The sequence below is a fragment of the Citrus clementina genome, unplaced genomic scaffold (assembly GCF_000493195.1).
Source record: "Citrus clementina cultivar Clemenules unplaced genomic scaffold, Citrus_clementina_v1.0 scaffold_4, whole genome shotgun sequence".
NCBI lineage: Eukaryota > Viridiplantae > Streptophyta > Magnoliopsida > Sapindales > Rutaceae > Citrus > Citrus x clementina.
The window spans coordinates 19508229-19535627 of record NW_006262274.1 but is presented as its reverse complement, the minus strand read 5'-3'; the positions used below and the strand labels follow the sequence as shown (position 1 = coordinate 19535627).

The window sequence follows — 27399 nt, the reverse complement described above, 5'->3', positions numbered from 1 at the left end:
TTTTCAATTGCATTTACACTCGATAAGTTTTTTTTTGTTATTAACCTCCAAATTTTTACAGGTAACTAAGGTAAGCAAAGAGAGTGAAAAGAACGCTCTGAAAAAAGAGATTGAGCAGAATATAGAAATGCGTGGGAGGGGAGTAGTATTGGGAAGCTAAAATCCCAAGTCAGAAAGCAATAATAAAAAGGCTGGTGGTTTTTATATCAAAATAATGCACAAATAAAGTAGCCGTACTGATCCGCTATCTTCTTCAATAAAGATACTCGAAGATTTTCTCTACTGACGTCCGTTTTTTTCCCTTTCCTTCTTCTTCTCCTTCATAAAATCATTCTCATCAACTTCACTTCTTCATGCTCTCTTACAGATAAACACAACAACACAGCAAAGACAAGAAAGCAACACTGGAAGTTCAAAGAGCTTAGTCATGCAAAGCTTCAAGGCACCTCATATTAATCCTGATGTATTTTGCCATTCTTCTCTCTTCCTCCGGTATGAATACATACATGCATGCATACATACATATATATGTATATGACTCATTCTTTCTTCCATTCCTTCTTTTTTTTTTCTTTTGTCGTTGAAGTTTTTGTTTAGTGCATGGCTTTGAAGATAAGGTGGCAATGGGTTGTTTGTGTTTTAAGTTTTCTATATTTTGTGTCTCATTTTGTTGGGTGAAAAAGCAGCGGAATAGATGAAAACAGCCGTAACCAGGCGCGTTTTGCGGATCTTGGAGAGCTTGAACAACAACCTTTCCACAACCATGTTGATTTAAGCCCAAGTATGCTTTCTTTTACTCTCTTTTTCTCACATATATACATATATGTTTGTATATATGTATCAAACAGTTGAGTTCGTTTAATAAATTATTTTTTCATTTTATGTTCCTTGTAGGTTCAATGTTCAGTTTAAAATCCAATAATATCACCGTTGCTTCAAATATCACTGTTGCTTCAAATAACTTGCACTATAATACCTTGAGCTCGGTACTCATCTTTACCACCTAACATAATATGTTTATACATATATATGATGGGGTTTCATTTTCATGTTTGTTTCTTTTTGTTTTTACGATCGAATGATGCTTCATGGTGTTCTTGTTTGCTGCATAGAGCATTGGTTGTGCTACAGATATAGTGGCTACTACTGGGGCTGCTGCTGGGGGGTGTTTGGATACAGGGCAATTCATGTTCCAGAAGGGGACAACGATTGGTTCCTCGTTGGGAAGCGGGCATATTGAGAACTGGGGTGAGTCAGGTATCGGTGATAACAGCCAGCAGACTGACACTTCTACAGATGTTGACACTGATGACAAAAACCAGGTGAGCTTTGTCTCTTTCTTGATTTTATTCTTTGTATATACGACTATATGTTTTTGTTTTCTGTAAATCATCTGTTTTCTTTTATCTGCACTTACCGTGAAGTGGGAATCTTTGGGCTTAGCCTTGATGGTGGGTCATCTTGTTAATTGAGAACCTACAGTGAATTTGGATTGTAGTACCTACAGACTTTTTGTAGATGTACAGTAATCCGATTTCTGTTGGGTGATGTTGGTTATGACGTTATAAAATTTGATCTCTGGGGGCACAATCTGATTTGGGGTATCAATTCGTTAGTATATGCTGCATTCATTTTGCTAAAGAAATCTTCAAACTCATGCTGATGGGACTGATAAGAAAATTTAGCTGATGTATCATATTATTAATAGTTAATCCCCATTGAATTAGCTGATGGGATTCAAAGCATATGAAATTTGGCCAGCCAGAGTTGCATACTAAATGATTTATCTATGCCTAGGCTGTTATGCTAATATTGTGTTTTTATTACCCTGATTTTGTGGGATTCAAATTTATTTTGGTATTTGGATACTGCTGTAGGTTAATGGAGTCCGACGTGGAGTACCCATAGTCACTGGTTCCATGGAGCAGTCCAAGATAAAAACTGGTGACCAAAAGGTTGTTGACTATGTGCGTCTTTAGTAGGTGTGGTTAAAAGATCTTTTCTAGATTTGAAGGCTAATTCGAAGGTGTTGTTCCACATACAATTCTGCAGGCACTTCGCAGGCTGGCTCAGAATCGAGAAGCTGCAAGAAAGAGTCGACTGAGGAAGAAAGTAATGTTGTTTCTGTTAGTTATAATCTCTTCTCACATGAATTAATGAAATGATTTCAGTAATTATTCAAACTTATATATTTTTTGTCTAGAAGCTTTTCTTATTTAAATAGTGTTATTGTCACAGTATGGTCATACATATCTGAGTACGTTTGAATAACCTTTGCTGTTCCAAATCCCATAAAAAATGAAAAAACAAAATTGCTGTTATAACAGTTGATGATCATCCTACTGTTGATAATTTTGAAATTTTCGTCTGTTTGCTAATCAGACAGTTTTTACCTTTATCAGACTTTATGTTGGCTGTTTGTTTGCAACTCTGTAGCTTTTAAAGTACCATGATCATGGCTTCATGTCTTAGGTAGTTCATGTGACATTAAATAATATTATTTTCTAACAAGAAGAATTGTTCGCCTCTACTAAGTTCTTTTCTGATTTAGTGCTTTCATATTAGTTTTAAACATCCCTCCTGGTTATTCTATGCACATCTCCATGATACTTTATCTATAGGTTCCTAGTGATGAATATGAATTGGCATTAGTATCTTCCTCCTAGAATCTTTGGATGGAGATGTTTTAAGTTAACAAATGAAGCATACTTGGATCATTTATAGGGTTTGGTTTTGGATAGGCATATGTCCAGCAACTCGAGAATAGTCGTCTCCGGCTTGCACAACTAGAGCAGGAGCTTCAAAGAGCTCGCCAGCAGGTACATGAATTGTTGTTGATTTAAGGTCACAGCTTTGGCGCCAAACTCTTTCTCTTATCCCTTGTTTTATGTTTGATGAATGTAGGGTATTTTTATTGCAACTGGAGTTTCAGGGGATATAGGCCATTCAGTAGCTGGAAACGGTGAGGAATTTTGTGCTGCTAAAAAAAAATTTGTTCCTACAACCAAATAACTAACCCCTGAACGTTTGGGGATATTCAGTGGTCCCAGAGATTGGACGAATAGTAGTAGTTGTTTTGATCAAACATTTATGCTCAAACTACTTATTGCTGTATTAATTGAGTGGAGGCCAACATGATAGTTTGAACATTCTGTTTACTATGTCTTTGGTGCCAGAACAAAAATGTATAATATTGAGATATGCAAACATTTATCTGACAATTAGCAACCTCTTGGCTTGACACTTAACATTGATGGTCTGAAATTTTCACGTCCCATGATAAAGTTAGCTTTCAAAATTAGGAATGGTGTTTATAATCAACTCTTAATCTCAAAGAGTGAAATGTAGGATTGTGATTTAGATTGGTATGCTAGAGCAGTCAAATTTATCTTGCTTGAAGGACGAATATATCTTACTTTAGATTTTTTACAAGTAAGGATCAACTATTGCTGCACAACCTTGATCAAGTCTGGTTTAAGTGCTATGCGCGGAGAAAATATCTGATATATGGACAATGACCTGTTGTAAGAAGGTAGACTCCATGAAGATCTTTGCTTCAGATACTTTTCACAGTGACTGCAATTGAATCACCGAAGGCTGTTTCCAGTGGATAAAATTTTAAAAAGCAGAGAAGCAGTTTAGCAACAGAAGATGAATTGAGTCGCATCATTAGGTGGTGTCAATGTCTGATGGAATATAAGTATGCAGCTTGACCTCTTGGAATGGGCGAAAAAATGGCTGATTAAACATTGTTACCTCTTGTGGGTGTGTTTGCTTTATCATGGTGTACTGTAGAATGGCTTGGTTGTCTTTTTTAACTTGTAAGCCTGTGGGTATCATTTTGGGATTACTTCAATGTTTGGTGTGATCTGTGGTCAGCTTTTTGCCTTTCTTTTATTTTTTTAATAGAGTCTGCTGCCTTTTGGGGAGGCTGTAGGCCAGAGTGACTTTTTAATCATTAAATATAAAATTTCTAGAGAATATTTCCTTTCTAAAATGAATGTCCTTGTCTTGTCATTGACCTTACTTTCAGGGGTATTGGCATTTGATTTGGACTATGTACACTGGGTTGACGAACATCAAAGGCTGATCAATGACCTAAGATCAGCTGTAAACTCTAGTATGGGTGATAATGAATTGCGCCATCTTGTTGATGGTGTGATGGCACACTATGAAGAAGTATTTCAGCTAAAAAGTATTGGCACAAAGGCTGATGTCTTTCACATGCTTTCTGGCATGTGGAAAACACCTGTTGAGAGGTGTTTCATGTGGTTGGGCGGATTTCGTTCATCTGAACTCCTTAAGGTAATTTTACTATTTAATATTTATGTTTTGACTACCCTTGTATTTTTCTCATTGGCTAGGAATTAGTGGAACTGGTTGATCATCATATCTTCACATTTGGAATTTCAGGTAATCGGTAACCATCTGGAACCTTTGACAGATCAGCAGTTGATGGGCATTTGTAACCTACAGCAATCATCTCAACAGGCTGAAGATGCCTTATCCCAAGGAATGGAAGCTTTACAGCAATCTCTTGTAGACACACTTTCAGCTTCTTCTCTTGGCCCTACTAGTTCTGGGAATGTTGCCGACTACATGGGCCAAATGGCACTTGCAATGGGCAAGCTTGCCACATTAGAAAATTTTATCCACCAGGTACACTCAACCCCTCACTTCTTGAGGCAGCATTATTGTTATCATCATCATTATTATTATTATTATTAGTATTTTGTTTCTGAAATGTAACTGGAGGTTTCTCTTTCAGGCTGACCTTTTGAGGCAGCAAACACTTCAACAAATGCATAGAATTTTAACTGCCCGTCAAGCCGCCCGCGCCCTTCTAGTAATAAATGACTACACTTCACGCCTTCGAGCACTCAGCTCTCTGTGGTTGGCTCGTCCTAGAGGGTAGGGACTGACAATATCACTTTCGCTGGAATTCATCAGTGCTTGTAACAGAAAAGTTCTGCTATTTCACCTAAATTTTGGATCCATTGAAAATGTTGGGACCATAAGATGGTGAGGTGTCATGTTAGTCACTCTTGGATAGCCCAGATATTGTTGTTACTTTTGTATTTATTGCTGCGTTTTACCAGATGCCAGTGTTAAGAAGTACCTGTATGCATCTTCTGTGTGGATACCGGGGTAGTTCTGTAATACGTAATCTTAATCGATGATAAAATTATCAGAGTCCTGATGGTAGGAAGGGTTCAACACTAACAGGTACTTCACTTATCCTTCAAATATGAAATTGTAAAATGTCTAAGCATATTTTCGATTGTAATATTAATAGTTGCTAGATTACATCATTGTTGATTTGCTACAGTGATTGATATTTCTATTCATATACAACTAAACTACTGCTGAAGCTATAATTTTGAAATTTTAACGCATCTCTGCCTGTGTGCATTCCATTTTAAACCAATCTTAAGGTTGGGGATGTTCATGTCTGGCTCCACACCTGCCGGAATGCTTTCATCCTCTCATTTCTAGTTCTTGCTGCAAATTATCAAAGGATTGTTAGATATTGATAACTACTAGATTAACTAAATAAATCTAAACCATCTGATGGAGAAAGTGCTTACCGGGCTTATTATGTCTTCTTGATTTTACAATATGAGGGATGAACACTCCAGTTCCATTGCCATATCTCCACAAATTCACAAGCCAAGTTGGTGTTGTATTAGAATTCTTCTCACTCTCACACCAATTGAAATAGCTTCCAGGTTGCAACGCAGATGAGAAACTTGTTAAACCATGCGAGCCACCGCGTTTGCCGGCACTAATGGAGCTTGAGTGTTTCCTTTCAAGAAAATGATATTCATCTTCATCTTCATCTGCTGTCAATAGCAGAATCTGCCTTCTAAGCTCTGAATAAAAGACATCATCTTCGTTAAAATCTCCATATTCTTCATTGGGGTCTCTGTTGAGCTTCATATTGGAGTTCAAAAATACAATCAAAAGTCCAATATCTTGGAAACTTGGGGGGTATGTGTGTCTGATGCGTGAAGTTCTTGTAAGGTTATATAAGGGAATCAAAGGAAACAAAGTTCTTTGTTTGTGGTCAAAATTTCTTGCTCCAAGAAAACAGGTTTGGTGAGATGTCTCCAAATGGATTTAGTACAGGAAATGTCTCTGATTTTGTACGTTAGTTCATGTCATATTCTTAATTGCGTAATTAAGAATTGCTAAGACCGCTTTATTAATCCAAGTGGTGGGAATTTAACTACTTGATTAGATTCCGGCCGCCATTTTCTTGGAGGCTTGGCAAATAATCAATGGCCTTAAGTTCAAAGGATTAAATAAACTGAAAGTCTTGAGTCAATGGATATATATAATGTCAAATTAGAGTATCAGCAACAAAGCTGCTTGACCATCATGACAGAGTGCTTCTCAGCCGAGCGTTTAGACCTAACAAAGTAACGCGATGTTCAAATTTCCTATTAATCCTTTGTATATGATGAATTTCGCTATCAGTTTTTTTCAGTTGTAATAATTTATCATTTTATTTTAGTCAACAACAAACAAAGAATTTACAAGATAGCTTTTACAACAGGATCAACATGTGGAGACTTGGATTAATTTTAGGGTAACATATTTTTTATATCTCAAACGACATTTGACGCGTCACTTGTTAGTAATGTTACAGAATTATCATAATAATGATGGTATAAATAGTTAACTCTTACATAAAATGTAACGACCATTGATTGGTGAGTGGTGACAGATAATTTATGATATAAACTTTGCATACCTATTTTGAGCCATGTCTGAATTTAAAAATCTTTAAAATCTGAATTTATATAACACATTATATGTAGTGGAATGTAATTGAGACCTTGTTTAATGTCGAGGTTGTGTTTGTGTGTGTTTAGAGTAATTGTAACTTGTTATGAAATTAAAGTTGAAAATATATGTTAAATATAATTTTTAAATAATAATTTTGACATATAATAATAAAATGTAGCTAGAAATAAAAGTTTTGAGATAATATCAATTTAACTATCAAATTAAAATAACAAGTATTTACCATACATTTTAATACTATAACTTTATGTTATAGATACGCAACCACGATATCAAATAGGACCAAAATTATGGTTGGCAAAACCCAGGTCCGGGTTCGGGTATCGCAATGCCTGAACCCGGCTCGACTGTAATTTTTACATGCCTGGACCAGATTTTTTAAGCTCGGCATGATTTTAATCTGGGTACCCGAATTTTATATTTTAAATATTATATATGTATAGTTTTTTAAATGTTTTTGTAATTTTATAAGTTTTAAATTTATTTCAATAAAATTTAACATTAAAATATAAACTTTGAGTGTTTAAAAATTTAGATATGTGTAATAGATGAGTCAAATAAATATAAATATTTAAAATAATATATATTTTATAATTTTTTTAATAAAATCCGGGTTCCAAGTTTATCAAGTTATGTCTAAGACCAGTCTGACTTTATACTCGGGCCGAGTAATACCCGACCCACAACACCTAGGTGCAGTTCGGGTCCGGACCGAGCGGATATTTTTGCCACCCAAACCAAAATGCTAGAGGTATGTGGGCCCCACCTTGTACTTCCTTTATACCTCATGTGTAGACCCACATATGAAGGACTCGAACCCAAACCTCTAAATTGGACCATGCCCTTTCATTAGAACTAGGCAAAATTCAATAAAAGAGAATATGTAACCAAATAACACTTGCCTGCTAGGTATCACTTATCTAATAGTCATAAGTGTTTATTTAATTTCATAAGCTCTTATCAAAATTTTTATTATTGTTTTTTTGTAAAACTTTTAATGATTAAATAAGTCATTCTGCCTCTATTAACAAAAGTGCAAAATTTATACCTTTGAGAATAGAGATTGAGAATTTTTTTAATATTAAAATATATAAAATATGTGGGCCACACCTTAAACTTCCTTTATACCTCATATGTAGATCCACTTATGAAGGACTCGAACCCAAACCTCTAAATTGGACCATGCCCTTTCATTAGAACTAGACAAAATTCAATAAAAGAGAATATATAACCAAATAACACTTGCATGTTAGGTATCACTTATCTAATAGTCATAAGTGTTTATTTAATTTAATAAGTTCTTATCAAAACCCCATTTACAAGTATTATATTACTCTAAATACCAAAAAAAAAAGGATGACAATGGGGCTAGTTCGGGCGAGGGATTATGGTTCCTGCCCCTATCTCTAAATTAGAAACAATCCCCAAATTTGTCCCCACACCCGAAGATTCGTTCATATTTAGAGATAGTTCGGGGAGATCCTCAAAATTTTTCAAAATTTTTATTATTTTTTCTGTAAAGTTTTTGAAGATTAAATAAGTCATCTTGCGTCTATTAGCAAAAGTACAAATTTTGCCCTTTTGAAAGTAGAGATTGAAAATTTTTTTTAATATTAAAATATCTAAAATATTTTTTATTTATTTTACAATTTTATTTCATTTTTTATAACATAATTTTAAAAAAATTATCTATTAAAATAATTTTATAAATTTTAATAAAAGTCCTCATTGACAACTAAATAAATAAGATTTTTTGAGCACAAGCTCCACTTATAAAGGTTCTACTAATAAGAGGTTTACTTAAATAAACTCTATTTCAAAAGTTATAAGAAATGAAGCTTAAGTCAAAAGCCAAATGTAAAAAGTGATCCAAAGCGTAAGAGCGAAGGCAGCCACAGCATAAGTCCACAGCAAAATGACAGAACATTCACTCTCGCTAGTCTCAAATAACTGGATGATTGTACCTGCAATAATTCATCAAAAAGTAACAATGAAACACTTTAACTGTTTTCTCAAAATAAAATCTAAAAGTTTAAGGCAGTAAGTAGGTCAGTTGATCAATTAAGTTGTGTAATGGCCAAACCATTAGTCATCATACCTACAGCCAGTGCGGGTGGGACTGCATACTGAAGCAAAAGAATGAATTGGTATAACGAGTCTGATCCAATGAAGCCAAACCGGTATGCTGCTTTAACAATCACAATTCCCAGTAGAGGTAATAATATATACCGTATTGCTATAATTCCCATAATGAGTGAAACACCTACTCCTGATCTTTTTAAACCTGAAACAACAACTCAAATAATGATGATCAGGGATCCTAAAATGATTCGGCCAACTCAACATAAGTATGATTATCAAAGTACCTGAAAGAAGATTTGCTCCAATTACCAGAGTCATTGCTGGGATTGCTGCCTCCCTGCAGCTCAGATACATTTTCAGAATCAAAGTCTATTAAAATTAAAGCTCATTAGCATCTGGGTAAGTATGATTCTTACCCCACCAATGCTGCAGAACTGTCGAGTACTCGAAGAGGAGCACTCTCACCAACAATTACTTTCCTAAACGGAGAGATTGTCCCAATGACAAAGCCAATAATCTTGAAAAACCAGAAGCACAAATCACTTGAGGTAGAAATTTTTTTTAAAAAATGAAAAGTCCGAGACAGAGGTAGCATAAAATTGCAACAAACATTCAAATAAGCATAATACCGCTGCAATCGTAGATGGTGCAAAGATCATTTTGAGGTCTATCTTTTCTGTAAACTTATTTATGCGTTGACGCATCTTATCCAGAAATGGAAACTGCAAAAAGATTTAAGAATTTATCCCATTTGCAGTAACTGAAATAATGGAGCTGCAAATAGATTGAAACAGAATTGAAACAAGCGCATTAAACAAAAATCAAGTAAATGGATTTCCTGCTAATGTAGCATTAGGGGTAAAAGTATTAAGAGGGAAAATCTTTCTTTGTTACCCTGGATTTAGTGCTACGCGTTTCAGCTTGAATTTGAGAGTCATCAGGGCTATGGCGATCGCTTGAATGTAGAAGTGGCTTCCTGCTACTCTCTAAGAATATATCTGTTGAGCTTTCTCCAGAAGAGATTATGTGGATTCTTGAATCTTTATTTGTACCAGCATCAGAAACGCTTTTATTCAAATATAGACTCATGACATAATACACATAAGTCCATATATAAATTGCTCCCACCTGCGGCCAAAAGACAAGTTCATAAGACAACGACAAATTACATTGAATCCTCCTCATGCAGTCATGTGTGTGTGCAATAAGACAATAAATAAATAAATATCAATCATACTGCCATAGAAAGTGAAGCATAGGCCTTTCCATAACTGGAGCAGACCGATGTATCTCCAAATGGACTGTTCGACTCCTCGCATACAGCTGGGACAATAATGAGAAGCAAGTTTCCCATGTTCCCTACAAACATTCAGCAACTATATCAACAAACAACGTTGATTGCATTGGGGAAAAAGAAGAATAAGAACAAAAGATGCAATTTAACTATATACCAGCAGAGCAGCAACCAATGACAAGGCCTTGGAGATGTGGAGGAGTTCGAGTGATTTTAATTAGAATCCAAGCAAGTGCTGAGCCAATTAGGAATGACAGCAAAATATTCACCGGCATGAACCACCTACAGCAATGTCAAGCAACAACCCATTTCCTAAGTTTTGGTAACAAATTAAGATTCAGCAGTGGCTATTGAATCGTAAGGAACTCACAAGCTAATTAAACTCTGGTAAGTAATGGTTTCAGCGAGGTTGCTACCAATGAGTGCTGGATTGAACACATAGAATACAAGCTGATCAAGAAAGCAAAAAGTAGCAGTTTTGTAAGTCCTGTTTGAGCATGTGCCTGGCGCAGCAACTAGTACTCACTGACCATTTCAAAAGCTACGGTATTGTTCAATTTTTGAAGTGAGCAGGATACGAAATAACAGACTGATGGTCATTAGGCCTTGGTTATGAAACAGAGAAAAGATAAGATGAATTCATGTGAAACGAACATGTGCAGAGATGAGAGCTAAGATGCTGTTAATTACTTACGTTATTTAAACTATGTGTTACACTGTGCCCTAAGAGATCTATCCGATCTATTGCGAGGACCAAGCCAAGGGCAGTAACCAAGAGTACTTTCAGGATTGGCATTAATGCCACTTCGAACAGATCCAGGATCTCCATTGCCAATAAATTAATTTAAAATATCCTCCACAAACCTGCCACACAAGCAAATGTTATCATATGCACTTGTAACAAGCATAAAATCTAATTTTTGATTAAAGAAAAAAAATTGCTCACGTTTTGCAACAAGAAAGCAATCCAAGAAATTTGAGAGATCCTTGTGAAATTAATTTGTAATTGAACAAGAAAACTAAGAACTGGGTGTGTCCAAGGACCAAGGCAGTAATGATGGAATTCAAAATTGGCCAAGCACGCTAAAAATGCTGGCCCACCCCAACTGCACAAAGATAGAGAGCCGTCGTAGCACGTAATTCATGTGCATAAAGTAGGCGCCATACGTTTGTTTCTCCGAAATTGAAAGAAATAAAAAGAAAAGAAAATATCCTGGAGCTTGGAAAGGCCTCGACGTCTACTCTAGAAATCTAATTGTAGTTATCTGTAACAGTGTTTGAGTTGCAGAGGGTTTTAATAATAATGATCAAGCTGTCCCCTGAAAATGATATGAACATGATGATAACACAATGGTCCCCGCTTCAGTAACTGTCTGGTTCTGCAGCCAAGAAAGAAAAGAAGGGAATAAGATAAATAATCAGTTTGAAAAAGAGTAATGATACATACATAAATTTTTGTATAAATTTTTTTTTATATAAATTAATGTATCATTAATTCATTAGTTGAATTAAATATTTTTTAGCCCACATAATTTATTTTTGTTATTTTATATTTTCATTCAATTAATAAATTAATGCCACGTCAGTTTGTACAAGATAAATTTATGACTCTATCGTCACTCTTTAAAAAAAGCAAAAATAAGACTGTTTATTGAAAAAAAGAAAAAAGAAAAGGCAGGCATATCATATGATTTTTTGTTGGATTAAGAACGCTCAGCAATGGTTCGAAGTGATATTTAGAAATTCTGGCTGGCAGGGTTGTTAAATCAAGAAACCACCTTTTTGTGAATTGAAATTTGATTTTTGGGAAATTATCAATTTTCACCCGAAGTTTGGCGAAAATTAATTCTCAGCTTTTCACTAAAAGTCTGTAAAGTGCATTATTTTCCAGGATAAAACTGTGGTGCAAATGTGGTACCGTGCCACAGTTGCACCCAACCGTTGGATTCCCACTTATTCAAATGGACCCCACTCATTTGAGTGGATCCAACGGCTGGTGTAACTGTGGCACGGTACCACAGTTGCACTGTAGTCTGACCCTATTTTCCATGGTGTAATTGAGGTGTCGGAATCTGTTTGAGCATGTTTGGGAAATGACGATTTTTTTCTTGTACTGTAATTTGACCTTATCAAGTAAGACTTCTTTTAACAAGGATTTAAATAGGACAAATGATGTCAAATTTAGATATATAGTATACCGATTTAAAGTTCTAAATAAGGGGAACAAAAATGATCTTGTTCATTTCCTACTGTTCAATAAAAACGAACTAGACCCAACCCTTTGCCAATCCCCTGCGTATAACTCTGATTGGAAAGACCGATGCGAAAAAGCGCAGCTCTGTCCTGAATGGCGCTCCGATCAAGAACTCTCTGAGGAAAGGGATGAACAGCTAGGCTATTGACGGGACGGGGAAAAGCACCCCTTTATGGCTTTCATTTCATGAGTGGACCTTACCGACCACAGCCAAAACTTATGAGGCCGGAGAAGGGCTTAACTCAATCTCTATTGAAGTCGGGCACTAAAAAGGGATGCACAAATCCGATCAGAAGAAACTAGATTTCATCGTTTTGTACTTCAAAAGTCAATTTGAAAATGATGTGAATATGAGTGACAACACTATGGTCCCCCGCCATATTGTCTGGTTCTACAGCCAAGAAAGATAAGAATATCAAGCAATTGGAATACTCAGTTTGATTAGCTGATCAGATTTTGTAATATAAAGATGGAGTAATTTGCAACCTCAATTATGTTTTAAACACACTCTTTCAAATATCAAACTTGTGCCAGTCTAAATGTTTTTTATTACATTTTTTTCCCCTTAACATTCATAAAAACATTTTTAATACCATTTTTTTTATAAGAACTAATTTAACCACGTCTCTATCATCTCGGGTAGAGATAAATATTTCTTCAAGCAACCAAATTTTCCAAAACATTTTAAACAACTTAATGAATGAATAATATATTTTATATTAAATCTATACCATGTCAGGAATTAATATTTCATTTCTCATACATATTTTTAACGTGCAGTTACTATACTGGCACCTACTCCAATGATGTTGATAGATTCATCCCGTCAGGCAAAATAATTGTGAACAATATCCTACTAGCCAAACGTACAAATTGACAGACTTCAACTGTTAAAATGACATCTTCACCCTCAAAGGATTTTATGAAATGAATGAGATTTTTTCTTCTTCTTTCTTCACTTGTGTTTTAATAATATTAGTGGATTTGCAACTGTTTGGGAGAAATACGTTGACGAGACCAGGCACGATGAGCAGATATCTGATGGTAGAGTTCTGCGAACCGGTGTGTCCCGTAAGAGCCTGGTATCCTGGGGAGCAGGAGCAGGAGCCTGGTGTTGAGTGTTAGAAAATGCATATTTATAAAGGAGAAAACCGTCATTTTACATTTCAAGTCTTACTAACAACCCTTACTTTTATGTATTTAACCTTCTTGTGATTTAATTACATGTGTTTTATTTTAATTAAGTATTTTATGTATTTTAGGGGCATTATAGTCATTTCACAATAAAAGAGAGATCAGACGGCAAAACGGACATCACTTTTGAACTCAGGACGGTCGAAAACCTTAGGAGGAGCATAAAAGGAAAAATGACACTATTCATATGTACGGTACTATTCACGTGTACGGTACTAACTACATTACTGTTCACATAGACGGATCGATGACGTGGCATTGACCGATGATGTGGCATTGACTGATGAGGTGTCACGATCCTGTTGGGCTAAAATTCTTATGTACTATTGATGGTGACGTGGCAGCATATCAGTTGATGAAAAATCTCGCGTACGGTACATGCATCACACAAAATTATTTTCAACCAAACCGCGTTACTGTTCATCCGAGTCAAACCGTGTTACTGTTCATCCGCGTGGTCAAACCGTGGACTGTTGACTGATGACGTGGCGCAATCCTGAGCGTCCAAACTGTTTTTAATCCGATGGCCATGATTTACTCCATGTATCTATAAAAAGGGGGCCTCCCCCCCTAATTTGATATCTCTGAATCCATTTTTGGGATCCATTTTCTGTAATTCCCTCTCCATCTTGTATTTTCTTCGTATTTTAATAAATTCCCATTTTGCCCCTAGTTCAATTATGAGTGGCTAATTTTCTTTCAAGCTTGGGTTGAAGGTGAAGTCTCAACATGTGTCATGGGCTTTATTTGGTAAATTTATTTTCTCTTCCCCTCTAGTTTTTGTGGATGTTTTGACTTCTCGTCGACAAATAATACTAATCTTGTCTAGTACCGCCTTGGTTTCACCAGCCCTCTAGTACAAGGTTATTATTATTTGGCACGATAAGCCCTTAGCACCATATTGATTAGAGCGTGGTTCATGAGGTGTGGATTCCCCCCTCATGATTTAATTGACATTAATACAGATTATTTAGCCCATGATGCATGTTGATACGGATCCAGATACCCAAGTACGTCAATTTAATAGAATTTCTCTTCAATTTATTCTCTCCATTGCAATTCCAATTTTAGAATTTATTCTCGCCATTTTAATTTAAGTATTAGCATATTCCAAATCATTTCCACCATAAATCCAACTATCCATTTACAAAATTAATTCTATATATAATTAAAATCCACCTCCTCGTGGGATCGACACTCGTCACCATTAGTCTATACTACAATAGATTCGTGCGCTTGCGAGTACATTAAAATTTGCACAACACCTGGTATCCTGGGGAGCAGAAGCAGGAGCCTGGTATCCGGGGGAGCAGGAGTAGTAATATCCTGCTCATCCACGAGCACGTCATCCGCGAGGCCAATTTCCTGTAAGAAGCATAAAGTCATTCCTGCTGTGTTCCTGCTAAGTGTTGATTCGAGGAGACCCGGTCAACGACAGTTGGCGAAGCATGTTCTCCAGTCCGAGAATCTAGGCACGAAGGCCACGCAACCACCCACGACTACGGAAATGGGGAATCCACTTTCGAGAGGTGGGAGGATAACGAGCGCGAATGGAGGGGAGGCCCGAGTTCAGAAGTGGCCTATAAAAAGGTAGCCAACGAAGGTAAAAGGGTTACCATTTTTGAGATTATAACAGAGATAAAAGAAATCCTAAAGAATAGAAACTACCAAAAAACCATAAGATCTGTGACAAGCATTCCCAGAGCCTTCATATCTGACTTGAGCGTCGGAGGGTTTACGCCGGGAAAACAACCGGCGTGCTCTGACTTGTTTCTGTGGACGCAGGAATTCTTGGAGAAGAAAGCATACGAGGAGAGATCTTGATCGAGGTGAGGTTGATCGAGCAGATATCCTGGTCGTAGGAAGAGTGTAACCAGAATCTCGCATCAACATCAACCACTTTCGGAGTCCCACATTTTGTGTTCGCGAGACTATTATTCCAAAGCACGAGTGCAAAATGCCTCTTTGTCACACATTTAATAAACTTTCTCGTTAACAACTTAGTGCTTATTTAGTGTGACTTATTCAATGGTTATAAGTATGGTTATAAGTATTTATTTAATTTTATAAGTTTTTATAATAAATATTATTGTTGTTTGATTATTTTTTTAATAGATCTTTTGAAGTTTAAATAAGTTATTTTACCTATACTAGTAAAAACTCAAATTTTGGACTTTTAAGAGTAGATGTTGAATTTTTTTTTAAATTTTAAAATATCTAAAATATCATCTGTTTATTTAACAATCTTATTTTATTCATTTTATAACATAACTTTAAAAAACTTGTCTATTAAAGTAATTTCATAAATTTTTAATAAAAATTCTTATTGACAACCAAATAATTTTTGTTGTTGTTGTTGTAAAAGTTATATTTATAAATCTCTACAAATAAAAGTTCTACTTGAAAAGTTGTACCAAATAGAACCTTAATAACCGTAAGGGAAGCTAAGGTCTACTTTTAATTGTTATGAGTGATTTTCTTAAAACTCAAGTTTAGATTTGAGTTTAAACAAGTGTGTGAGTCAGCTGCGAGGGCCCTCTTTTTTTTTTTTATGCGGACACACAATTAAGTTGTATGGTTTAATAGTATTAAAATCTAACTTTATCAAACTGCATCGTTTAAAAGCGTGTTCCCATGAAAAACAAACAAAAAAAAAACACGAGGCTGTTCGCACTTTTGCATAGACTTTAAACTTGTGCTACTTTCTCATATCTTGGAAATTATCGTGGGGTTTGTCATCCAATGAGCAAGTGTAATGTCGACGTGGTCTTTGAAGATATGCATAAAAACTTATCAACAATATTTAGGGTTTAGAATTTAGAATTTAATATAGTTATTTTTTAATGCACTATAGGACTGTGCAGTTTAATAATATTAAAATGTGACTCTATTAAATTTCATAACTTAAAAGCATGTCATGAAAAAATATACGATGACCCTGTACTAGATAAGGACTATATATATATATGTGTGTGTGTGTGTGTGTGTGTGTGTGTGCACGCGCGCGCGTGATATTCTGATAAGTATCATCGTCAATAAAAAGACTTTCAAATAGCTAATGTGAAATTCTTTTTGGAAGTATTTTGTTAAACAATTATCAATTTTTGGAAGTGGAGTAGAACATGTTGTTGGCATGCTACACACTTATGAGGTGAAAGTGTTCTGACCATGCATGCACATATAGTATCATGTATACAAATTTTCTCATTTCCTTTTAATAATAATGCCAAAACATTAAACATAGGCTATTAAACAGACAAATTAAATTATGACACATAATAACAAAGAAAGCAACATAAACTACATGACACGCGAAACTTGACATATGCTGCAATGGCCTCGCGACCGAAAATGCTTTAGGGATCAGGTCAACACACCAATGACCAACGTGCTAATAAATTATGGAATTTAATAGTATGGATAATGGATTCGTGGTGCTAACGAGCCATGCATGGTGCAACAATTGGGGGTTCAAGTCCCTCGCGATTCCACTTCTCAACATTTGCTTTCCAACCTTAAAAAATGGATCATCATGTGTTAATATTATAAGAGCAGTATTATATATCTTTGCTTAATCAAAAGTTCATTACATAATCATTAAATTAGTGCCACAATATTAGTTCATATTTTATATTGAGTTATAGTACCTTAATTTTAAGCTACAGTTGCTGTAAGAAAAAATAATTAAGTAATAAAAATTGACAATATACAATAAATAATTAAATATGACTTTTAAATAAAAATTTTAACAAAAATAATAAAGATATTATAGATTTTTTATTGTAAGATCAAATTATCTTAACTTCCAAGGTATATTAACTTCAGTTATCCAATTTCAATATCAAACAATGCAATATCTAATTAGTTTGAAAAAGAGTTTATAAGTGTCATATTATTCAATTTTATGATGGACTTTACATATATAAATTTATCAATGCTTTACCTATGGAGGGATTAACACCGCGGATCTTGAGTTCTGTGTACTCTTGAGTAAGGGCACAAGCGCGGCAGCAACAGTGAATCAGCGAGTCCGAGCTTCTGGTAATGAATAGTGTCGCCACAATTTGGATCGATAAATACCACCATATAGCCATCCGCTAGCAATATGGCACATTGCATAATAGACGAGACCCTGAATATTACATGCTGCTTGCCCAATTAACACAGAGGAAACCAACTTATTAATCAATTAATTCATAAATGTTAAACCCAGCTTTGAGATTGGCTAGCAACTAGGTATAAACTATAATGTTCACATGAAAATTAATTTGCACACTCTAAGCAGAACTTACATAAATTTCCTCCATCAATAACCTCAGCTATCCGGCCGAAGGTCACGCATGGACAGAAACAGGTGAAGAGACCTTTAAAAGAATTAGAAAATTCATACAACTACTTCTTTGCTGAGAAGAACAAAATTTGGATATAAAGAGTAAAATCAATAATAAGCATTGTGAAAATTTTAAAATGTGAAAGCTTACAATTAGAGGGATCATTGCAGCAGTCGTATAGGCCTGTAGACCACTGCCCTTCAGGTAATTGGTTCACAAATTTGGGGTCTTTTGGATGCATTATTGTAGCTACTTGTTTTCTGCTAGCTTTTGAGTCATGGATCAAGTTCCTTTATATGTACAAAATTAGTTGAGTCTCTGGGACTAAGTAAATATGCATTGAAACTTCAAAATTTGTTTAATTCAATTAGTTATTCAATTGACTAAATAATATTAACTGTTTTTTTTTTAATTTGAGTTTATCTTTATTGATGTTTCGCAAAGGTTGACCTACTAATTATCACAAATTGGGGTACCTTGGATGCATTATTAATTATTGCTACTTGTTTTATGTATGTTATCTCTTGAGTCATGGATCAAGTTCCTTTACGTATACACAATTACAACATTTGTTTAGTCTCTGGGTCTGGGTGAATTTGCATAGGAACTTCAAATTTCATTTAGTTTAATTGGTTGTTCCTGACTAAATATTATTAGTTGTTTTTTTTTTATTTGAGTTTATCTTTATTGATGTTTCACAAAAGTTGACCAATGACTTGTCTTTGCATTAATTAATGGAAAATGATGTTCTGACAAAGCTCAGCACAAAGCTTTGCACAAAACGGTTCGTTTTGAGCAAAGTATAAAAGCCATTCACATGTGCAAGCAACAACACCACACACGCACGCAACAAATCCTGCAGCAACGTTCCTCCCATCTCTCTCTCCTGTCTCCCTCTTTTCTCCCCCACCACACAACAACATCTTTCTCTCTCTCCCGTGTGCACACAAGCTCGATATCAGCTCCGTTCTCCCTCACGACGTAGCAACAGTGATAGCTCTCTCGTCTCTCGCTTGAAGCATCTAGCTGGCTCCCTGGGCTCCGATCTCCCTCACTCTCTCAGCTCCGTTGTCTTCATTCTGTCGATCTCAGCTGCATCGCTCTCTAACCCCCAACACAATCGGCTTAATTGCTTAAAGATTAATTTGTAATTAAAGATGCAGACTGCTTAATTGTTAAAGATTAATTAATATGTTTTTGAGGTCTCATAGATTTTGAATGGTTATTGTTCTTGTTAAGGATATCGTGGTCTTCAAATTATTTTACAGAGCATATATTAATTTGGTGATTATTGTTGATTGCTTTGCTTATGGTTGCTTGAATTTTGTTCTTACATGAGGGACCTTCTCAGTTTGGTTTGATTGGGTTCTTCAAAATTGCTTATGATTGCCAAGGGCTGCAGCAATTGTTCCTCTGAATGGGAAGCTTTGTATCATTCGTAACATCATGAGCATTAGTATGGTTGCTGCACTGCGGTGTGGTAGGGGATAAAAGAGGGAGAATGAGAGAGACAGAGACGGGAGAAACATTGCTGCACTCTTTGTTCCGTGCATGTGTGGTGTTGCTGCTTGCAAGTGTAAATGGCTTTTATACTTTGCACAAAACGAACTGTTTTGTGCAAAGCTTTGTGCTTAGCTTTGTGAGAATATCAGTGTTGTTAATTAATATCTTTTGTCATTGTTTTTAGGCAATTGACCGACTAATTACTTGTCTTTGTCTTAATTAATTTTTTTTTGTCGTTGCTTTTAGATAGACACTTCCTCCTACCGGTTTTGGTTAGTTGCTATGATGTAGTTTTCATAAAATCATATTATAACCCTTGACGTCAAAATTATAGAATAAAAAATTAAAAAAAAAACAACCCTGATTGATTTGTCGCATATTTTTTCCACCGAAAGTTTTGACATTATAAAATTAATGAAGTATTTTAGAGATTATAAGGAAAAACAGATAAATCTAAGAATTAAAGGAGAAAAATGTCATTCCATTTATAAAAAAAAAATATTTTGACCATTGAACCATTGTTAGCTGTTTGTACGTTGGCAACGAAAATGAATGTACATGAAAATCACTTGGAATATTACGACACGCAATTACTATTTTATACAATTAGCGCCAATATTCAAGATCTGGCTTATTCAAAACAAAAAATTTTAGCCTACCCCAAATGTTTTGACACATTTCAATGCACTTGTAATAAATTGAAAAATCTGTGAAATTTCACCTGGTAACTATTGTTAATTGAGGATAATTTGGTCTTTGTACAATAAAACAATAAAATAGAATAATTAATTGCGAAAACAAACAAGCAGCCGTCACCGGTTACCACCTAACGTCGTTAATACTTTCCAAGCTAAAGCGACTCAAAAGTCATAATTATCAACAATATAATTCTAATTTCTAAAAACATCGGGAAATTTACACCAATATCCATAAAAATTTTGGTTTTTTCCATCTTAACCCCCCAAATAAATTTCTATCAACATTAGCCATAAAAAATCCTTTGAGACCAAAATACCCCTCTCTTTCATCTCTCCCCCAACACTCCTTCCCGTAGCCGGCCGATATCATGCAGTCGGCGATGGCTTTTAAATCAGCCATGGCGGCAGTAGAAACACGCTCCATTTCAGAAATGGCGTCGTCAAAGATTATGGACTCGTCCAAACATAGGATGCGTGCAGAGAATATCAAAATCTGGTGGCAAATGTTGGAAAAACAATTTCCGTGGGAACTCTTTTACTGAGAGTACATCAACGAACAGAGTACTTCTCTTCAATCTCTGAAATGGCAATGACTTCAGAACTTTTTCTGTTGAAAGAATTGATGTACAGAGAAGAACAACTTCTGGATGCTCTTCACAAAGATCATCTGCATCGGAAAAGTATGAAACCCCCATCTTTCTAGCTACATCAGAGTAATCAGTTCGAGAATAGGCTAAGACTGTGTGGCCCTGACGAACTATGGTTTTCGCAAGGAACTGACCGAAGTTTCCAAATCCAACAGTGGCAATCTTCAGCTTCAAGCTGGCATCTACAGAGCGAGAGGCTTGTGGTATGTACTCGTGTGGTTGAAGAACATCTTTAGACCTGAACATTCCCATAAAAGTTCAAATTGATCATTAGTTACTCATCTCAATCCATTCTACCCAGATAAACAAAAACAACCTCATAACTAAGTTCAAATATATAGAATGAAATGTGCTAGTCCACACACACAAGTCAAATTGTCAAAATACAGCACCAACTTTACGAAATAGAAACATAAAAAATTTCTTGCTTACCTCATATGAATCATGGAAGTTTGTCTCGCTGCACTCCCATTCCCATTGGTCTCTCGTAAACTCCTTTGCCTTCTCTGCGCCTTCCCATTCTCAAACAACTGCTTCCTCACCACCTCATGCAGACTCCCAAACAACTGAGTTCTCAACGCCTCAAACGCCAAATCAAGCCTTGCTTGGTGCGACAAGCGCCTGTCGCACCAAGCAAGGCTTGGCGCTAGGTGCGACAGGGGCCTGTCGCACCAAGTTTTGACGAAAGTTGCTTTTGGTTTGTAAAGATGGGTAATTTGGGAAGAAAAGCGTGTGTTTGACTAATGTTGATAGAAAAAAGTTGAGAGGGTTAATTGTGAAAATAGCAAAAATTTTATGGTTATTTTTATAAATTTCTCAAAAACATCTACTTTGTCCATCTAAACTCCATCAAAGCTTAATGGACGCCTGGACCTAGAACAACTTCGAATTCACCAAACCCCATTTTCTTTCATTGCATGCATTTATTAACGCATGGGTCATCATTTTTTTCACTTTTTTTTTTCTGAATGAAATGCCAATATTTACCATTAATATGGATGGCAATGGGAAGGGGAGGGGAGGAGATCAATTTCTTTGTATTTATTTTTAATATTTTGCGTATGTTTCTATCTCCTCTTTGTCCTCGTCAGAAATACTTGAGAGAATTCACATTCTCTCCCTGAATAATAATAGGAGATTCCCGAAGGTCCCCGATCCCCGAATAACTAATTCATTTTTTTTATTTTAACTTATCATATTAAAATAAAAAATTCAAATAAAAGTAAAGTTTGAAAAATATCTTACATTAATATCCATTACAAAAGTCACATACATTAAATTAGTAAGTAACGCAGCATGTAAGGGATACAAACTTCTTTTACAAACTATCGTGAATAAATTAATAGTCTAATACAAAATTGTTACAAATAAAATCGAATTTAGATTCAAAATTAACTTTTTCAATGGTGGCCTAGGCACTTTATAAATGTTGACTATTCCCTTTACAACATAATAGTTAAGTCGGAGCAAATCAAGAGCAAATATTATATTAGATTATATATTAAAATTGTGATTTGCTGTGGGCAATTATAACATCTAAAAATAAATAAATAAAATAGATTTAAGTTTAAAACATTTAATGAATATTAAAATTAAAACAAAATTTTTGGGCTAATAGAATTTACCCTTTTTTTTAATGTCCTAAATAAAAATTTAGGACTTTAATTAGTTAATTATGTCTAAAAGTTTAATAATATAAATATTTTAATTTTTTATTTTTACCAATATTTATAATTTTATAATTCAAAATTTATTATTTATTTACTAGTAATTTAAAAAATAAAATTAAAATTAAAATGGGGAAATGGGTAGGGGATGGGGATTCCACTTCATCCTCGTCCCCTCCCCGAATAAGAAATTTGGTAAAAAATTTTCTCCCTCTCTTTCCCGAATAAGAAATTAGGTATGAAATTATCCTCATACCCTCTCTAAATGGGAAAAATCCCCTAGGGTACCTGTCCCCGTGAGAATTTTTGTCATCCCTAACCATTAAGCTGTTGGTGGGTCCCCCGATGAATGTACTCATTTTTTTTTGTCCCCGCGTATTTTCACTGTTTTTCGTAATTGCTAACAAATTATCAAGACACATTTTAATGTTTTCTTTTTTGAAGATTAGTTTCACGATAAACAAATGAGTACAGCCGTTGGCACCCCTCGTTGTCCTTAAAAACTCGTCTTTTGTATTTATAAGTTAATCACTAAAGTAAATTACATTTAAGGACATATAAATCTAATTAAATCCCAACACATTCTTTTAAAAGATTAAAATATCATTCAACCAAACATTTAAACCTCTTTTCCTTTTTGAAATTTAATTAGTTTACCTTTGATTCAATTCTAAATAATTTAAAACAACGAAGTATAGAAGCATGTATGCTTAGAATTATTATTATTTTGTTATTATCATGTTTCTGTAGATTTTAATTTAAAAATTCTTTTGTCGTTGTTATTTAATTTTTTCGAAGTTGGACACAATAACAAAGATTTACGAGATTTGCACAAGTATTTTGAAAATCTCTGTGAAAAAAATTTGTTGAATACTCAACAAACCAACTGGACCGTTAGTGAGTGGAAGAAAAATATGATAATGAAAGAAGATGAATTAGATAATTAAGGATATAAATTCACAAAAAAATTGTTTTGAATTATTAAATTTAGTTATTTAAACAAAATAACTCCTCCTTTACGAATTGCACTAGGAATCTTGACAAAAAATGAGTGGTTTCGCAATTGACATGAGTTCCAGCCCCTAATACTAATAAACATTCCTCTTATCAAGAATTTCCAATTGACATTTTAAAAAATATATATATCTTCGAATCTATAATATACTTATTAGTAGTCTATGTGAAATAACATTTCAAATAAAAGAAATTTTCTGAAAAATATTATGATAAATGTGGTATATGAAGATAAGAGCTAAATTCAACTGTATCCCTATTTGTCCATTTTTGTAATTATGAATAAAGATAGATTTATTAATGCAAAAGTGGTGTTTGATGAGGATTTTTGAGAGGTGACAATAGCTTCACTCTAAACTAATAAAGATCAACACCGATATTCTCACACCAATAAGCACCACAGTTAGCACAAAACGGTTCGTTTTGTGCTAACTATAAAAGATTTAATTGTAGCTTAAAAACGCAAACTCATTTTGCTCAAACGCAGACTACACACGCGCTCGAGTTTCTGAAACGCAAACGCAAACGCAAACTACACACACACTCATCTCACTGGACCACATCACTCTCTCTCACCGTGGGTCTCTCCACATTTAGCTTGGTTGTCAGTTGTTTCTCTCCCAACCCCGTGAATTGCATTCTGACGGCACTTCTGGAATTTGAGACCTAGCTGCAGTTTCACTCTCTCGGTATGAATTTATGTTAATTTTACTGATGATTATACAAGAAAATATAGGCATATGAGTAGAGCCGGCCATGAATTATTTTGATTGTTTAAGAAAATTTTGCTGATCATGAATTATTACAGTGAGTTAGCTTAGTTTTGTGAATTATTTTGTTCTTGAAATTAGTTTTGTTAATGTGAATTATTTTTATATTGTTGTCATGAATTATGCGATGAGACTGTATACGATGGATCTTCATTATTTAATTAAAATTTTAGGCAGCCATGTTATATCTAAGTCAAGGAAAAGTAGATGTCAGCATTGCACTCTTTGTGCATCAGTACCTTCAAAATCATAAATCTTTTAATAGCCTTATTGAAACATGAGAACTGATCATTACCAAATAACATATGCTCTCTCAATTTTGTATCAAGCTAAAAAGAATCCCTATCCAGAGATGCATCAAATGGAATTACTTGCAAATAAATCATCTCAAGGCCCTTAAAATTTGATATGCCTCTATAAATGGCTAATGATTTTACAAAGCACACAAATCTTAGATCAACAAATGATATCTAACCAACAACGAGCATCAATAATTGCCATGTGTAATCGGCAATTTGCTGACTTCATTATTCCGTTATTAATGTATAATTAAGTAACACCTATGCTAAATGGTTTTGTTAATGTGAATTATTTTCATATTGTTGTCGTGAATTATTTTGTTTTTGATAATATAAATTTCCATTTTGATGACATGAATTATTTTCATTTCGTATAAATAAAGAATATGGAAAATGTCATCAAAGACATTGAGGAGTTGGAGAAAATTAAGGAGAAGGACGAGCCAATGATTGGGATGTCTTTTAATACCGATACTGAAATGTTTATGTACTTCAAATAGTATGGTAAAAAAAAAAGGATTTCCAGTTATGCGGAGAAGTAGTAGAAAGGATAGTGATGGGATACTTAGAAATGTGTCTTTTGCTTGTGGCCGAAGCGGGGAGACAAGAAGCAAATCTACTAATATCTTAAAGCCGCAACCTAATATAAAGACAGGCTGCAGTGCTAGATTAGGAGCTGGTTTAGGGGATGATGAAAAGTGGACGATTCGAAGCTTAAATCTTGAACACAACCATCCGTTGTTGACTCCAACGAAGTCAAGGCTTTTTCGATGTAATCGTAGCCTCAGTGCACATGCAAAAAAGAAACTTGATATAAATGATCGAACGGGAATCAAATTGTCCAAAAATTATCAATCACTTGTTATTGAGGCCGGTGGACATGAAAACGTGACATTCATAGAGAGAGATTGTAGAAATCATATTCAGAAAGAAAGAAGGTTCCAATTCAGAGGAATTCTTTGTAGGCATGCTATTACGATCATGATACGCAACGACATGGAAATACTTCCAGAAAAGTTTATCCTACGGAGATGGAGAAAAGATGTGTGGAGATGCCACAGTAGGGTGAAAACCAGTCATGAGCTCCATAGCTGCACAGATGAACAAAAACGATACGAGAAGATGTGTGTTAGTTTTGCAGAGGTTGCAAATGTGGCTGCAAAAGATATGGAAAGTTATAATCTTGTTTTGAATTGGATTGAGAAGGTACGGATAGATCTACCGGAAACGATTCAGTGCGGAGGAAATGATGTAACTGTTGTTACAGGGCAAGGAAGTTGTAGTAATAGCGTCGGAATTGAAACGCATGATGTTGAGACAGTACGTGATCCAGTCGTTAAGCGTCGTAAAGGTCGTATACCTTGTCAAAGAAAAAAGTCGACTAAATTTTCAAAATCAGCGCGTTCTAATGCAAAGGTTAGTTTTAAAGTAAAATAATTATAGTAAAAGAATTTATTAATGGTGCTCAAATGTTGGTTTTGTTGACTTTGCAGAATGGACATGTAAGCGATCAAGTGGCAACTATGATTCCAACATTTCAAAATCTTCAACAAAGTTCCGTTGATAGGAATATGTACCCACATGGAGTTATGAACTATTCTAATGTAAGTTTTTCACACTTTATGCGCAATATTTATAAGTATTATCATTTGGTTCAAGTTTCATTAATATATGTTTGTTTTAGGGCCTTATGAACTTGCATCATATAACTGGAGATAATGTTTATCCAACAGCTACACAAAATTCTAGCACGGTAAGTAGTGATAAAATTTGTATTTGCTCATCTTATGTAATTTAGTATTTGTTCATTTAATGTACTTTAACATCTTTATTATAACAAGATGTTTATTTTTTTATAATAGCACCCACAACTCCAGTCCTAAGTGCATGGACATTTTCAGCAGCTGCTTTTTCATCAAAATAATGAATACGGAGTTAATAGGGAGTTTGGAAGTGATTTCGAAGAATAGCATTTTCAGTGCAATCATTGAGCATGTATCAGTTTGATACATAGACTATTTATCCGCTAGTCATGTGGTTGCTGGTTTGATTCAGACTCTCTTACCTGCAATCAGGGTTGGACTTGCTTTCTTGGTGATGCTTGCTATTATGTCCTTTAATGGATGTGTGTTTTTTGTGGCTGTTACTGGTCATACTTTTGGATTCTTTATTTTTGGCAGTAGGGTTTTTTATAAATCACACCCCCTCTATGAGTTGTTGATACAATTAATGGCTGATTACTAAGAGTTAAGTATGTTCTTGAGTTTGGCTTTGTAGTTTATCTTGTAACTCTTAATTTCTATAGAAACTGAATATGAGAAATTTAATTGCAGTTTTTATTGATTTTCAATTTCTGGATTTGAGAAATTTAATTGCATATGTTGCAAACGTGGTTATGCGGAAGAGAAATTTATTTGTACAATGCGATTGTTAATCTACTGAGTAGCAACATTTTCTTGTTTGTACATGGAGGTCTTGTTGAATAATATCTTCATTCATAGCAACAGATGCTTGGCTGCAGTAAATTTGTTATACAAAGATAATCACTTTAATATCTGATGCTGTGAAATCAGCAATGGTGGCGAGCTTTATGCAGAGTTACTGATGCCTGATTTAATTTTTTTTTATTTTTCCCCCTAATTTTTCTCTTTTATCTTTAAATTATTGCCTACATCACATGTATATTTGCTTACATTCGTGACACCTGTAATTGTTTTTTTTTAATATCATGTTAAGTGTATACAATATGCTATGTACTTGTTACATAAATAATTAATTTCCAAGAGAAATAATTAACATTCATTTCATGGAATATATTAGTTAAGTATACAATTTA

General features: G+C 34.7%; 3 protein-coding genes and 1 long non-coding RNA gene across 6 annotated transcripts; 2 read left to right on the top strand and 2 right to left on the bottom strand.

Annotated features, from left to right (window-relative positions):
* Window positions 1–215: 215 nt before the first annotated feature.
* On the top strand, window positions 216–5233 carry LOC18045267 (transcription factor TGA2.3). 3 transcript variants are annotated; one of them, XM_024186594.1, is made up of 12 exons: window positions 216–287; window positions 368–492; window positions 684–781; window positions 895–986; window positions 1113–1322; window positions 1878–1955; window positions 2053–2112; window positions 2742–2819; window positions 2905–2962; window positions 4034–4305; window positions 4414–4659; window positions 4769–5233. In XM_024186594.1, the coding sequence occupies exons 2-12, from the start codon at window positions 428–430 to the stop codon at window positions 4913–4915; spliced, it is 1404 nt and encodes a 467-aa protein (XP_024042362.1). In that variant the 5' UTR covers window positions 216–287; window positions 368–427; the 3' UTR covers window positions 4916–5233. The 3 variants fall into 3 exon arrangements, with proteins under 3 accessions (XP_024042362.1, XP_024042361.1, XP_006437714.1); XM_024186593.1 differs by lacking the exon at window positions 216–287 and having other exon boundaries at window positions 304–492; XM_006437651.2 differs by lacking the exon at window positions 216–287 and having other exon boundaries at window positions 304–492; window positions 687–781; window positions 4769–5230.
* Window positions 5234–5249: 16 nt separating this feature from the next.
* Window positions 5250–6165, bottom strand: LOC112099286. The gene is made up of 2 exons (XM_024186595.1): window positions 5589–6165; window positions 5250–5502 (listed from the first exon to the last, which is right to left on the bottom strand). Exons 1-2 carry the CDS (start codon window positions 5938–5940, stop codon window positions 5447–5449), a joined length of 408 nt encoding a protein of 135 aa, XP_024042363.1. The 5' UTR covers window positions 5941–6165; the 3' UTR covers window positions 5250–5446.
* Window positions 6166–8605: 2440 nt separating this feature from the next.
* On the bottom strand, window positions 8606–11444 carry LOC18045266 (protein PIN-LIKES 3). Its single transcript, XM_006437646.2, has 11 exons — window positions 11133–11444; window positions 10881–11050; window positions 10557–10636; window positions 10344–10468; window positions 10130–10251; window positions 9787–10020; window positions 9522–9614; window positions 9309–9409; window positions 9177–9229; window positions 8909–9094; window positions 8606–8774 (listed from the first exon to the last, which is right to left on the bottom strand). Exons 2-11 carry the CDS (start codon window positions 11013–11015, stop codon window positions 8650–8652), a joined length of 1254 nt encoding a protein of 417 aa, XP_006437709.1. The 5' UTR covers window positions 11016–11050; window positions 11133–11444; the 3' UTR covers window positions 8606–8649.
* A 14713-nt stretch (window positions 11445–26157) lies between these two features.
* Window positions 26158–26440, top strand: LOC112099324. Its single transcript, XR_002906127.1, has 3 exons — window positions 26158–26167; window positions 26248–26316; window positions 26426–26440. It is a non-coding gene; the product is annotated as an uncharacterized LOC112099324 (long non-coding RNA).
* Window positions 26441–27399: the final 959 nt, after the last annotated feature.